This window comes from Lotus japonicus, chromosome 1, assembly GCF_012489685.1.
Source record: "Lotus japonicus ecotype B-129 chromosome 1, LjGifu_v1.2".
Classification (NCBI taxonomy): Eukaryota; Viridiplantae; Streptophyta; class Magnoliopsida; order Fabales; family Fabaceae; genus Lotus; species Lotus japonicus.
In genome coordinates this window covers 55,484,019-55,498,425 of record NC_080041.1, presented here as the reverse complement: position 1 = coordinate 55,498,425, position 14,407 = coordinate 55,484,019, and the positions used below count along the sequence as shown (strand labels likewise).

Genomic DNA, 14,407 nt, shown 5'->3' with positions numbered 1-14,407 from the left:
ACGCCTTTTGGTTTCCACTCTTGTCTTCTTTAATCATGTTGATAATTCACATAAGATCTATTACTTGGCCTGGGAAATCCAAACAATCTGTAACAGTAAGGCCTTATATGCCCAACTCTACCACAATGGTGACATCTCCAGCTTGAGTTCTTCCTACTCCTCACTTGAGGATACACATAAGGTATCTGATGGTACACATGTTTGACACTTTGTTGGAACATGTGATTGGACATTTTGAATTCTGTTCTTTTCTTTGAAGAAACAAACTTATGCTAAGATTTGCTACCTTCTTCTGATGTGGATTCCAGACCATAACCAATTCCTTTCATATCTTTAGCCATTTTTCCAATCTCCAGTATTTGATCTAGAACATCACTTCCCTTGTTCAACATACGTACAAACTTGTGGGGGTTGGGGTTGGGGCTCGATTTTGTGGGGGTTGGGGTTGGGGTGGTTATGGTGCTATGGTGGTGGGTGTGGTGCTGGGTTTGGGGGTGGTGGGATTTAGGGTTTAGATCTGTGGGGTTGGGGCTTGATTTGTGGTGGTGGGGTTGATTGTGATGAAGCTAGGTGTGGTTGCTGGCTAGGTTTGGGTGGTGGTGGATGTTGGGTTTAATGTTAGCAGAGCCATTCGTTTAGGACTCAGTCTACTATTTTCATTCGTTTAGGACCAATAATGCAAAAACGCAATTCGTGTGGGACCAAAGGTGCAATTAAACTCTTTTTTATAGATAATGTTAGTTGTTAGTAATGTTAGTAAATACTAGTCACTCCTCAGGGTTCCAAACCCTCACCCGTCATTTCACTCAACTCTTATGTCTCATAACTCTTACCACTTGAGCTAACCCTCGAGGACTAGGTTCTAAAATATACATTAAACCAATTAACACCGTAAATATATGCATAATAAATATTAAAACCAACCTAATCCGTTAAAATTTTATCCATAAATTGTTATAATTATTTTTATTTTATTTTACTTTTTGAGTTCATTCATATCTTGCTAGGACTCCCGAGGGTAGAATAGAATAACTGAAAAACACAACTCAATTGATTTTGGGTTTTTGCAGTTGCAGTGCTGTTGTTGTTATGGCGGCTATAGCGGTGGCGGAGGCCAGAAAGGCACCACGGCCAGGCAAGGGCGGCTTCGAAGCGCACGGTCTGACCGAGGAGGAAGCGCGTGTACGAGCCATCGCCGAGATCGTGAGCTCCATGGTGGACCTCTCACGAAAGGGCCACAACGTCGACCTCAACGCTCTCAAATCCGCCGCGTGCCGCAAGTACGGCCTCGCCCGCGCGCCCAAGCTCGTCGAGATGATCGCCGCCCTCCCCGACTCCGACCGGGACGCCCTCCTTCCTAAGCTCCGAGCCAAGCCCGTCCGAACCGCCTCCGGCATCGCCGTGGTGGCCGTCATGTCTAAGCCTCACCGTTGCCCTCACATCGCCACCACCGGCAATATATGCGTTTACTGCCCCGGTGGTCCTGACTCCGATTTTGAGTACAGTACTCAGTCTTACACCGGTTACGAACCAACTAGCATGCGTGCAATTCGAGCAAGGTAAGCTTGTGCTTACTTTCTGTTACGACACTCGTTGTGAAGTTCTTCAGTCAATTTAGTTTCTAAATACTAAGGATGTGTTTGGATTAGCTTCTAAGTGCTTTTCAATTGAGATAATTATTTGGATCTTAACTATGGAGAGTGCCCTTATAAATAGGTGTTTATGGAGTAATTAGATGGGAGAGGTTCTGAAAAAGTTGAGGTTCAGAAACTGATTCAAGTTATAGAAGTTAATATTTAGAGGCAGTGTTGTCAAATCGCGATCGCGGACCATCGCGGTGAGCCAAAAACCCGCTATTCCGGCCGCTATTTAGCATCGTATAGCCGGAATAGCGCGCTATAGTGGGCAATAGCAGCGTCGCGATTAGCCAAAAAAACCGCTAGTGCCGCTATATCCGCTATTTGATAACACTGTTTAGAGGTCAGAAGATCAAGATAATTTCAACTCTTGAATACTTGTTGAGAAGTTTATTCCAATTGACTCATGTATGACTGAAACTAATTTGACCCTTTACTCAGATATTGATATTGATTACTACTAGTGATGATTATGTTTCTCGGTTTGTGTAATTTTTTAATGACATGATAGTCGCTTTGTTTGGGATAAGGTTGTCGTGCTGGTCTTATTTTCATTTTGTTTGTGTACATTCTTTGAAATATTTAAGGTGTGCCTAATGTTTATTTTCTGTGAATGATGTCTTTGCTGCCTTGGATATAGGTATAATCCCTACGTGCAGGCTAGAAGCAGGATTGACCAGCTTAAGCGTTTGGGTCACAGTGTAGACAAGGTCCGGAGCTCAATTTTTTGTCTCGTTTGAGTATTCTAAGTTCTTGAAGTATGTGCTGAGCGATGTCCTTGTTTGTGTGGTTTATTGTTTTCAGGTTGAGTTCATCTTGATGGGTGGTACTTTCATGTCGCTTCCAGCAGAATACCGTGATTATTTTATAAGGAATCTTCATGATGCTTTGTCTGGACACACATCTGCCAATGTAGAAGAGGCAGTGGCATACTCTGAACATAGTGCAACCAAGTGTATTGGCATGACAATTGAAACGTAAGTTTCCCTTTAGATATTTGTGAAAAATGTGAAGCCTTCATAATGTACAGTTTTAAATGACTCCTTATGAAAAAGGAGTGCTTTAGGTATTATTTGAGATTGAAAAGTACCACCTAAGATTTAGAAAACTTTTACTGCATAAATATTAAGATCTGCAAAGTGCAATGTTGTATGGAATTGAGCGTTAGGCAATAATGATCTTAACAATAAAATAAGCGTAATGTTGCAAAAGCTTAACTCAGATATAATGATGGATGAGCAGAAACACAATATTAAGATAGGACAAGGAATGAATGCATTAGACAAAAAAAGGCAGTACCTATTATTGGAATTGATGGTAAACTTTTGCCTGGCTTGGGCGTGTCTGAAGAGACCTGTAGAACCCTAAGGAGGGTGGATTAGATGGAGCATGGAGGATAGTCCTATAATTAGAGGTAGAGGGGACTGAGAAAAATTATAAAGTCAAACCATTAAAAAGAATTTATGTTTAAATAGTTTGTCATTGGACATGATTCACAATAGGGCATTGTGGCATTTGTTGTTGGTATTCTAATAAAAATAATGCATCCTCTATTTGTATATCAACAATTTTTTCAACAGAATTAAAGGTATAACTATTACGAATACTGTCATGATAAGTTATCACTGTTACTTAAATTGCCTTGTTTATGAAATTTCTAGGGTGGTTCTGCATTTTTCATTTGATCATATCACTAATGATTTTAGTGCAAACCTTATCTACAATTACGTGGTAATAGTTAATGTAACACATCAAGGAGCAGCTTATCTAGTTTGAACTTCTTAAATTTACCAGGAGGCCAGATTATTGCCTCGGGCCTCACTTGCGACAGATGCTTTCTTATGGCTGCACACGATTGGAGATTGGAGTCCAAAGCACCTATGAGGATGTTGCCCGTGACACTAATAGAGGGCATACTGTAGCTGCAGTAGCTGATTGTTTTTGCTTGGCTAAAGATGCTGGTTTCAAGGTTTGTTACTCCATATCAATCTGCAGCTTAAGTAGAATAGCTGCTCTGTCCCAAAAACAATTCTATGTCCTTCCTGCTGCATCTTTGTTGAGAAAAAATTATTGATACATATTCTTGCACAACTTTGTGTGCTTTGTCTTCTTATTTTTCTCGACTAGGACAAGCTTCAGATAGATTTATCAGTATGATAAGCCTGCCGTCTATGTTGTGGCATTGTTATTCCTGAAAGTTTTTAATTTCTCTAATTGTTCCCCTTAATAATAGAGACTAAGTTAGTCATAATGTTTTCAAACTTCCTCTTTCTTGTCACCATTTTGTTCATTTCCTTTTCTGGCTTTTACTTTAGGTTGTGGCTCACATGATGCCTGATCTTCCAAATGTTGGTGTTGAAAGGGACATGGAAAGTTTCCGGGAATTTTTTGAGAGTCCCATGTTTAGAGCAGACGGGCTTAAAATATACCCTACACTGGTAATACGTGGAACTGGGCTTTATGAGCTCTGGAAAACTGGCAGGTACTTATCAATTGTGTTATATTCATCAAGATATTTTATTATTTTTTCACAAACTCTTGAAGTTTTATTTTAGTATTAATTTGTTTATTTTGTAGTGGAAAGTAAAAAAATTCATTGATAATTGTAGGTATAGAAACTATCCACCTGAGCAACTTGTGGACATCGTAGCAAGAATCCTTGCAATGGTACCCCCGTGGACACGTGTTTATAGAGTTCAGCGGGATATTCCCATGCCTCTGGTTACCTCTGGGGTTGAGAAAGGGAATTTAAGGGAGCTGGCGTTAGCTCGAATGGAAGACCTGGGATTAAAATGCCGTGATGTTCGAACTAGAGAAGCTGGAATCCAGGTTATTATCGTACAGGGTCGGTCTCGTTTGGGAATTTTATGTTACAAATATTGCAAAGACTTTAAATTTTTCAGACACAATTTGTTCACTATTTACTTTTTTTGAGCACCAACAATTTTTTTGTATCTTTGTAGGATATACACCACCAAATTAGGCCAGAAGAGGTGGAACTTGTTCGTCGTGATTATTCGGCAAATGAGGGTTGGGAAACGTTTCTGTCATACGAAGATACACGACAGGTAATTGGACCTCTCTTTGTCAGGGACTGTCTTCGTGTCTATACTTATGCATGTTCTCCAAATATTTCCAACTTCTATAGTCAACTTATTTTACTCAAGAGTTGTGAAATGAGAATGTAGTTTGCAGCTGGCTGGCTGTGTTCCGTTTATGAGTAACGCTATTAGACACGACAATTATATAGCACAACTGTGCACGACAACAACACAATCAATTAGGATCAACAAAAATAAATATAAAAAATAGAAAATTAGTTATAGAAAATTGAGAAAACACAGGTAGTGTTTTTGGACGACAAATTGAGTCATGTCATTTAGTACTTTCCTATATTTATACATATTTTGCCTTCTTCATTTGTGATTCAAGAGGATTGTGTGCAAGGTTGACAGAATCACGATTCTACGTAGGACGGGAAAGAGGGTGCAGAATCATAAACTCGTATAAACGTAACAGGGACGCTACGATTCCACAAGTATATATAATATATTATATGCATATAAATTCATATATATGCATACAAAATACCTTAACATAAAATAAAAATCTCTTTAAAAGCACTAACGTAGGCCAAGCAATTCATTCAAATTAACATCCATATAATCATCATTCCATTCAACTTCATCTTCATTTTCTTCTTCACCTTCGCCATGGTTCTCTTGCTCTAGAATCTCTAGATCCAAACTCTCATTCTCATTTTCATTTAGCGTTTCCAAATCCAAGTTGTCCACATCCAAGTCTTCATTGTCTTCATCAAAATCTTCCTCCATAATCCAGAAAGTAGAATCGGCGACGGCCCGTGATTCCACGATTCTACCTGTAACAACGGCAATTCCACCCGATTCTACTCGATAGCGATTCTGTTACCGATTCAACACGTAGGGACCTTGTAACATCGTAGAATCGTACGAGTTGACTCGCGATTTTGTCAACCGTTGTGTGTGTCTTAACTTGTTCCTCACTTTAGTATAACTTTTTTGTTATTGCTGAAACATAGCCATGAGTCATGACCTTATTTGTACCTCTCTTGTAAACAGGATATCCTTGTTGGTTTGTTGCGACTACGAAAATGTGGCCGCAACACTACTTGTCCAGAGCTCACGGGGAGATGTTCTATTGTTCGTGAACTCCATGTTTATGGAACTGCGGTACCAGTTCATGGGCGGGATGCTGACAAGCTACAACACCAGGTAATATTGGGTCATCTTAATGCAGAGATGACATGCTACATTAGTACGAATGTTGAAATGGACTTAGATGAGACAATCTGATTGACATTGCCTAGTTTTTGTATTTGGAATTTGTTGTGTAATATAAATTCTTGAACCATGTATAAAATCCAAGAAAAAGATTCATCTATATCTTCATACGTAATTTTCTTGGTACACTAATAACTTGTCCTTTTCTTGTTCTTCTTATTGACCTATTTCTATCCAAAACTATTGTTGACACAGGGATATGGTACACTTCTCATGGAGGAGGCAGAGCGTATTGCATGTAGAGAACACAGATCAACCAAAATAGCTGTGATTTCAGGGGTAGGGACACGTCATTACTACAGAAAGTTGGGATATGAACTTGAAGGGCCTTACATGGTGAAATGTCTAATGTAACAGCTAATAATAGTTAGTGTAATGTTGTAGCATGTCATAGTGATATAATTTATATGCCTCTATCATAGTATTGCATTTGCATTCATTCAAAGGCAAGTTTTTTAAATTAGGATACTGGTTTTTATAGTTCACTACACTGATTTTCTTCTCGAGATTTAATAGATTGGAATTTATGATTCCTCTAGAAGTTGCATCAGCAATTGCGCTACAGTCGTTGTCCTAGCCTTGTTGAGGAGTGCTAGCAACACTCATTAATTTGTTGAAATTCATGCAAATCTCATATTTTTAGTGAATTGGTCAAAACGTAAAATGATTGGAAGATGAAAGGCTGGAAAGTTTAAAAGAAAAGAAAATCTAAAGGAAACATAAAAAGAAATTGAAATTTGCATTGCATTGAAATGTAAAGGGGAGAATCACAACTTACTCTGTGATATGTTTATCTTATGTCACTAAAGGCGGACATGTTAACATTTTTTTAGGGTTTTTTTAGTAAAAGTGTGAACCTAACATGAATACAACAATTAAAAGGCTATTTATAGACTAAGTCTCAAAATGGTAAACTAATTAAACTACAACACTGCTTACAATGGTAAACTATCTTCGAGTGTTGTCCATCTTTCCATGTGTCAATAGATGTTTCCGCTTCTTTTATATTCATTTCTAATTTATATAGTCTTTAAATACTTTCATTGAAGAAAAAACTTTCTCTATCTTCATGAAAAAAGTCTTCAATTTACTCTTGGTTAAATTATGGTACAATTTCTACCAATTGATCATCAATCAATTTTGCTAGAATTTACACTTTATCTTTCTAAAGCTAAATCTTTATTGTGAACGAAAATTTTCGAGCAATTTTACTCTTAAAAATGTCAAACTCTTTTGCAATTGAACAGTTTACTTATTGCAGATGATGAATCCAAAGAAACTGGGTGAATTTTAATTTGAGAGCTCCTCATTCTCGTAGGAGAAGCTGGGTGAAAGTTAATTTACCACCTGAAAAAAAAAATTGAAGTAAGATCCAAATGGGACACAAATAAATCACCTCAAATAACATTTTCACTAACTATTCGAAAACAGATTTTACTTCCTTTATTCCTTGTACTTCTGACTTTTTTCCTAGGCAGGTTCTGAAATAAATCAGCAAGAAAATTTAATGCTATATATAACAGAAAGTAGGAAAAGAGAAAAAAAACCTCACATGCTTTTCACACTTAAAGAATCCTCCATATAAGCTCACGACTCCAATTACAATCTGCAATAAAAGTCCCATGGTGATGAGTGCTAAGGAGTTTGGCGAGGAAAAGTCATAAAGCATTATTCCAATCAAAATCATTTCAATAAATCCCATGTGTTGCAGATCATCATGTTAGTTACTAAAACAAGATCACCAGGCGGTTGGGATACTTAAAAATTGCAGGTTTAATATGAACGATAAAAACCTAAATCAAACATGACCCACATTTCACATTGAAGAGAAGACTCAATGAGAGCATTACCTCATGCAATTTGTTCGGATTGGTGGTGTTTGTTGCGACACTGAAAGTCAACATTTTGATGAAACCCGGAATGGAGAGAGAGAGAGAGAGAGAGAGAGAGAGAGTGAGAGAGAGAGAGAGAGAGAGAGAGAGAGAGAGAGAGAGAGAGAGAGCAACACTCCAATCACAATATGCAATAGAAATCCCATGCGTTGCAGATCAATATAAAGGAACTAAAGACCTAAACCAATACCTAAACCAAAAAAAAACTATTTCGACAGTATGGTGGGGGGATTACCGAATAATACCTGCAATTGGGATTTTTTATGTTGATGGGAGATAAAGGCATGGGCATCTCTCGCAACATTAGAAGCCAAAACCACCATAACGAAGCGCCAGTGGGTTATGGTGGAGCTGGGGCGAGGGATGAGGTTGTGGCATGGAGGAGATGAGGCTTAGGGTTCCCGATCTCATGAATTCAACTAAGGGCTAGTGAATTCAAGGACGTGTTCAACGACGAAGAGAAATGAGAGAGTGACACGCGACTTTTGAGGAGGTGATATAAGAATAACACGTGAAAAAAATGTTTGGAGAATCAATCTGGTAACAGAATGCACATTAATTTGACACATCATAAGTGACTCTCTTAGCCCTTACTCTTTTATAAAAAAAAAATTAACAATAAGCTCTTTTATTAGTTTATAATCTATCTATATCATATTTGATATTGATAAATAAAAAATTAGGCTTAATCATCATATTAGTCCCTGTCTTTGTGTCGCCGTCTGAACCAGGTCTCTGACCGGAAAAATTTGTGGATTAAATCCCTCTCTTTAAAAAACGTTTGGAGCCAGTCCCTGCCGGAGCTTGGAGCTCCGGTGAGTGATAATGTAGCGTGCTGACTGTATAAATGAAGCTGACATGGCACCCAAAAAAAATATTTTTAATAAAATTAATTTACATATATGATAATTAACATAATTAACCTAAAACTAATTAAACATTCTTAATTCCCCCCCCCCCCAACTAATCCTAATTCCCTAAACAATTACCCCAATTGCCAATTCATCTAACACTCAGAAATTAAAATTAGGGTTCATCTCCTCCATCTCTCCCGACCTCCTTATTCTTCCCCATTTCCTCTTATTCTTGTTGCTGTGGTTGTTGTTGTCTGCAGAATCGACCTCCTCTTCCTCTCGTTGATGTGGTCGTGTTCGTTCGAGAAGGCCAGGTTTTAGGAGAAGGCTTTTCTTCTTCGATTACCAAGTAAGTACCGACATTAACGCTATTCTCTCTTCTTCGTTTTTTGTGTGTTGTTCGACTGGCACTTTGCTTTGAGGTCTTTGTTTTTGTGTGGTGTGGTGTTCGACTTTGGGTTGCTTTTTAGGAATAAATCTTGACTTGGGTTGCTTTTTGTGGGGTTGCAGGATGGTGTTTAAACTGATTGTTCGTCATGGTGGTTGGTTTGGTACCGCCCCTTACTTGCATTACTTTGGTGGTGGTCGAAGTGTTCATCCTGATCAAGATGAAGATTTGTGGTCCTTCATTGATACTGTTGCCACTGTCAAAGACCTGGGATACAGTGAGTTTAATTTATGGTGGTTCACTGCTGAGGATGCTGCTCGACATGTATTCAGGGAGTACAAAACTGATGCTGATGCTATGGAATTTGCTAATTATGCTGCTAAACTTGGTGAAGGTTTGTTGTTTGTACAAAATCTAGCAGAAGAGCATCCCACTGCTGCCTATGTTCCCACTGTTGGTATAATGGCTATGCTGGGACTCATGGAGGAGCTAGTACATCTTATGTAATGACTGGGAATTAGGGGGGAGCTAGCACTTCTACTGCTCTGACTGGAAATCTTGGAGGAGCATCCACTTCTGGTTTTATGCTTCAAGTTCAGATGCAAGTTGGGACTTCCAGGACAATTGAGGGGGCTGCAACAGAAACAGGATCTGAGATTCCAATAGCCAGAGGAGACCAAGATGTTGAACATGGAGAAACTTTACCAACACAGTGCAGTGCTGTCATTGACACAACAATGGGAGAATCAACCTGACCTAGCATTGGATGAAGGGAAAGCTTTTTGAGTGTGGGAAACAACAAGGAATCTGTCTAATTTTTAAATGGTTCACATGGTTCTTTATGAAGCAGTAGAATATGGACCACATGGCCACTAGGGTCGATTTTTTTTGTAATATTTATGGATGTATGTGGACCACTTACTTTGACCACCAGCTTGCTGCATTATAAGTCTTTTTAATTATGTTTTGGTCTTAGCCTTTCATCTTTGTTCAAACAATGACTTGTGGAGTACTTTAACTCCTTATGTATTGATGTTGATACTTAACCTGAGTCTATTTAGATATCTCTAGTTGTTGTATCTTTTTAATCATATTCAATGTGTATGATGGAGGAAGTACAATCTCAGAAAAAGAAATAAATGACATCAACAGTAGCCCAACAACTATTCTTCTTTTCATTAACTTGAGTACATGATACATACTTCCATACACAAAATACTTCCTTAACCTACATACTTCCCTAAACAAAACACAGGCCACATTCCCTTACATAAACCCTTTTCTCATACATAAACTTTCAACCCTTTCTCTTTAATAAACTTTCAACCCTTTCTCATACATAAAGTCCCTATTGCTACTATCATTGCAAGGACAGTAAACAAGCATGCAAGCTTCTTCTGGAATCGCTCAACTTCAAGCTTCTTCTTGAGCTTCATAATCTTCTTATTCAACTCTGGTACAACATGAACAGAGTTTGATGAATTGCCAATCTCAGAATTTAAACTTGTTGCATCACTTTCAACTTGAGCATGACTTCTCTGAACTGCAATACTTGGATCATCAATCCAAAAAAAGAAACCACAAGTATCTGGCAACTGCAGCAAACATTGAATTTTGTTACTCATAGCTTCACCAAACTAGAGCTTAATATGAAGAGCATCAGATTAAAAAGCCTCGATTAACTTACTTGCCATCTTCTGCATCTCAGAAATCTCCTATCAGTGTTTACTCGAGTCCTAGCTGTGTAGATGATGAGAGGGAGACCACATTGACATCTGGCCCTTCCACCTGCAGACCTTGGCCTGTAACGAGAGGGCGAAGCGGATGAAGAATACATTGTTTGTAGGAGAAGAGAACAAGAGCGCGATTCAGAAGTAGGAGAAGGAGAACAAGAACGCGATTTGAGAACTAGAAGAAGAGAAGGCTTGAAACAGAGAAGAAGAAGGAGAGAGGAAGATGAGGTCGATTCTGCAGCAAGAAGAAGAGGAAATGGGGAAGAAGAAGGAGGTCGGGAGAGATGGAGGAGATGGAGGAAATGGAGGAGATGGAGGAGATGAACCCTAATTTTAATTTCTGAGTGTTAGATGAATTGGGAATTGGGGTAATTGTTTAGGGAATTAGGATTAGTTGGGGGGATTAAGAATGTTTAATTACTTTTAGGTTAATTATGTTAATTATTATATGTGTAAATTAATTTTATTAAAAAAAAAGTTTTTGGGTGCCATGTCAGCTTCATTTACACAGTCGGCACGCTACATCATCACTCGCCAGAGCTTGGCTTCAAACGTTTTTTAAAGAGAGAGATTTAATCCACAAATTTTTCCAGTCAGGAACCTGGTTCAGACGGCGACACAAAAACAGGGACTAATATGAGGATTAAGCTAAAAAAAAAATTAATACTCATTATTATTTGTCATGCTTTGGAATGGATACAACAATGGACATTATCAGTTGATGCTCGGGAGGACGGACCTGCATTGCCGTCAATAGACACAGCAATGCGCTCAAACGCGGCGGTGACAAAGACGGCGACGGCAATGAAGAAGAAGGAAGGGATGCAAACTCCAGAGACCAAGTTCCAGTTCAACCTCAATTCCTGTTCCAAGTCCAAAGACTTAACCGCCGCAATCTCCCTCTACGACGACGCCGTTTCCAACAACACCCGCATCACCCACCACCACTTCAACACCCTCCTCTACCTCTGTTCCCACGCCGTCGTCGCCGCCGCCGACCCCTTGCTCAAGGACCTCGCCTTAGACTACGGCTTCCGCATATTCAACCACATGTCCGCCCTCGGCATCACCCCCAACGAGGCCTCCATTGCCACCGTCGCCAGGCTCGCCGCGGCCAAGGGCGACGCTAGTTACGCCTTCGACCTCGCGAAGAACGTCGGAAATTACAGCGTCGCCCCGAGGCTGCGGACCTATGACCCCGCGCTGTTTTGCTTCTGCGAAAGGCTTGATGCCGATATGGCGTACGAGGTGGAGGAGCACATGAAGGGAGTTGGGGTTGTTTTGGAGGAACCGGAGCTCGCCGCGCTTTTGAAGGTGAGCGCGAAGAGGGGGAGAGGGGAGAAGGTTTATGAGTACCTGCACAAGCTCAGGAGTGCGGTGAGGTGCGTCGGGGAATCGACGGCGGTGGTTATTGAGGAGTGGTTTCGGGGCGGCGAGGCGCGAGGGGTTGGTGATGCGGCGGGTTTGGATGGTGGGAGGGTGAGAGAGGGGGTTTTGCGGAATGGGGGAGGGTGGCATGGTCTTGGGTGGGTTGGGAAGGGTGATTGGGTTGTTTGCAGGACGAGTGTTGATGATGATGGTGGAGTTTGTGGCGGCTGCGGCGAGCGATTGGCTTGTGTGGATATTGATGATGAGGAGGTGGAGAAGTTTGGCAAGTCTATTGCTGCCTTGGCTGTGGGACGAGAGGTCAAGGCAAATTTCAGTGAATTTCAGGTGAGTGAGTGACTTGCTACAAAACAATATCAAATTAGATGCTTAGTTATTGTGTTATTTTCAATACATTTTCAGTTATTGGTTTATTATCTAAATGATTATTATCACGCACAGATATAAGAATGATATGGCGAATGAGTAGGATTAGGAATAGAAGCATTGAAGAGAAAGTTGGTATAGGTCACATTGTAGAAAAATGGCAGATTGGTACTCAAGTTAAAGGTGAATGAATCGTCTGTGAATTTGATACAAGTGGGAAAACCTTGGTTGGTATAGGTCACATTGTAGAAAAATAGCAGATTGGTACTCAAGTAAAAGGTGAATGAATCGTCTGTGAATTTGATTCAAGTGGGAAAACCTTGGTTGGTATAGGTCACATTGTCGAAAAATGGCAGATTGGTTCTCAAGTTAAAGGTGAATGAATCGTCTGTGAATTTGATACAAGTGGGAAAACCTTGGTTGGTATAGGTCACATTGTAGAAAAATGGCAGATTGGTACTCAAGTTAAAGGTGAATGAATCGTCTGTGAATTTGATGCAAATGGGAAAACCATGGTTGTTTTTGTTGTTTATTTACGAAAGATTGATTTAGTTACTTTCTAAATTAATTATTTTTTAAGAATGTGTTGACATTGTTAGAGAATGTACCAATAGATTGTGTGTTAGAAACGAGTGTGTTGTTAGCACTTTTCTTTAAGTTATAGTTGTAACTTGGTTTTGATGCTCTCTCTTACGTGATTGTGTCCTCTATTTGGCAACTACAAGGCATGGCTTGAAAAGCACACCCATTATGAAGCTATTGTGGATGGTGCCAATGTTGGGCTCTACCAGTAAAATTTTGCGGACGGTGGATTTAGCACTTGTCAGGTTAGATTCTAAGTTACAGGGTCCTTTTTTCTTTACCTTTGCTGTGGAATGGAGTTATGTACATTCATGCTTTGGTATGATAAATAAACTTCATAATTTATGCAACTAATCATGTTTAGCATGCTGATTTTATAATAATGCAGCTTGACGGTGTTGTGAAAGAGCTGTACAGTTGAAGATGACGACTTTCAAGGTTGCTGGCGGGTATGAAGATGGTTCACAAGATGAACAGCTGCAACCTGTCTCGTGGTTATTGATTGAGCTTCTAACACTTGCAATGATTTTCAACCAATTGGAAAGACTCCTGTTTGGGTATCATTAGGCATAACTTACAGTAGGTCATTATAGCAACTTTTGATCCTTGTAATGGACATTATTATATGGAAAAAGGCTTTGGTGATATTTTAATACCAGGCCTATTTCTTAACACCCCTCACCCAAACCCACAAACACAGATTTTACACTGTTTGATTCAGTGTTGTAATTATATAGTAATTGGTTTTTTATGTGGAGGTCTCAGACATGGTTGCAAATAAGTGGTAGCTTTTAGTTTAATTGCAGCCTCGTTTGTGACTGATAAATACACAGCATTTCCTTTTTTTTTGGATAAGCCAATCAATACAGTACCAAATATTTGTTACCAACATGCTCTGATCAGAGATATTCCCCCTTTGATTTTTGAATGATGTCTCATTTCGAAGCAAATCTTCGATAGTTCTATAGTATCAAATACTAGGGATGTACAACATCCAGCCCGGCACATCAACCTGTGGGTTGGACCTGACCCAGTTTAAAGAAAGGATGAAAATAAAGTTGTATATTTAAAATATCGGGTTTGGGAAGGGATTGTCTAGTGGCGGAGCTAGGATTTTGTGTCCAAAACCAGAAGGGTCATTATCAAATATCATAAAATAGAATTTTAAGTATCACATACAAATTATGACACATATAAGTCTTTTTTTTTTTTAAACGACGCATATAAGTCAAATTACACATGTCTAA

General features: G+C 39.4%; 3 protein-coding genes across 3 annotated transcripts; 2 read left to right on the top strand and 1 right to left on the bottom strand.

Annotated features, from left to right (window-relative positions):
- Window positions 1-1,004: 1,004 nt before the first annotated feature.
- On the top strand, window positions 1,005-6,500 carry LOC130729865 (elongator complex protein 3). Its single transcript, XM_057581710.1, has 9 exons — window positions 1,005-1,559; window positions 2,278-2,347; window positions 2,442-2,614; window positions 3,432-3,606; window positions 3,953-4,119; window positions 4,247-4,466; window positions 4,601-4,705; window positions 5,738-5,890; window positions 6,155-6,500. Exons 1-9 carry the CDS (start codon window positions 1,090-1,092, stop codon window positions 6,311-6,313), a joined length of 1,692 nt encoding a protein of 563 aa, XP_057437693.1. The 5' UTR covers window positions 1,005-1,089; the 3' UTR covers window positions 6,314-6,500.
- A 3,915-nt stretch (window positions 6,501-10,415) lies between these two features.
- Window positions 10,416-10,930, bottom strand: LOC130739018 (uncharacterized protein At4g04775-like). Its single transcript, XM_057591234.1, has 2 exons — window positions 10,781-10,930; window positions 10,416-10,688 (listed from the first exon to the last, which is right to left on the bottom strand). Exons 1-2 carry the CDS (start codon window positions 10,928-10,930, stop codon window positions 10,416-10,418), a joined length of 423 nt encoding a protein of 140 aa, XP_057447217.1.
- Window positions 10,931-11,329: 399 nt separating this feature from the next.
- LOC130731920 (proteinaceous RNase P 2-like) lies at window positions 11,330-14,040 on the top strand. Its single transcript, XM_057584084.1, has 3 exons — window positions 11,330-12,539; window positions 13,304-13,405; window positions 13,549-14,040. Exons 1-2 carry the CDS (start codon window positions 11,463-11,465, stop codon window positions 13,370-13,372), a joined length of 1,146 nt encoding a protein of 381 aa, XP_057440067.1. The 5' UTR covers window positions 11,330-11,462; the 3' UTR covers window positions 13,373-13,405; window positions 13,549-14,040.
- The last annotated feature ends 367 nt before the right edge of the window (window positions 14,041-14,407 follow it).

Excerpts from the sequence above, each read along its gene's own strand:
- LOC130729865 (XM_057581710.1), top strand. The coding sequence starts at position 1,090 with ATGGCGGCTATAGCGGTGGCGGAGGCCAGAAAGGCACCACGGCCAGGC. Across the intron at positions 4,120-4,246 it reads GAGCTCTGGAAAACTGGCAG|GTATAGAAACTATCCACCTG; the intron begins GTACTTATCAAT and ends TGATAATTGTAG. Across the intron at positions 5,891-6,154 it reads CTGACAAGCTACAACACCAG|GGATATGGTACACTTCTCAT; the intron begins GTAATATTGGGT and ends TTGTTGACACAG.
- LOC130739018 (XM_057591234.1), bottom strand. The coding sequence starts at position 10,930 with ATGTATTCTTCATCCGCTTCGCCCTCTCGTTACAGGCCAAGGTCTGCA. Across the intron at positions 10,689-10,780 it reads TGAGATGCAGAAGATGGCAA|TTGCCAGATACTTGTGGTTT; the intron begins GTAAGTTAATCG and ends TGTTTGCTGCAG.
- LOC130731920 (XM_057584084.1), top strand. The coding sequence starts at position 11,463 with ATGAGGATTAAGCTAAAAAAAAAATTAATACTCATTATTATTTGTCAT. Across the intron at positions 12,540-13,303 it reads CAAATTTCAGTGAATTTCAG|GCATGGCTTGAAAAGCACAC; the intron begins GTGAGTGAGTGA and ends GGCAACTACAAG.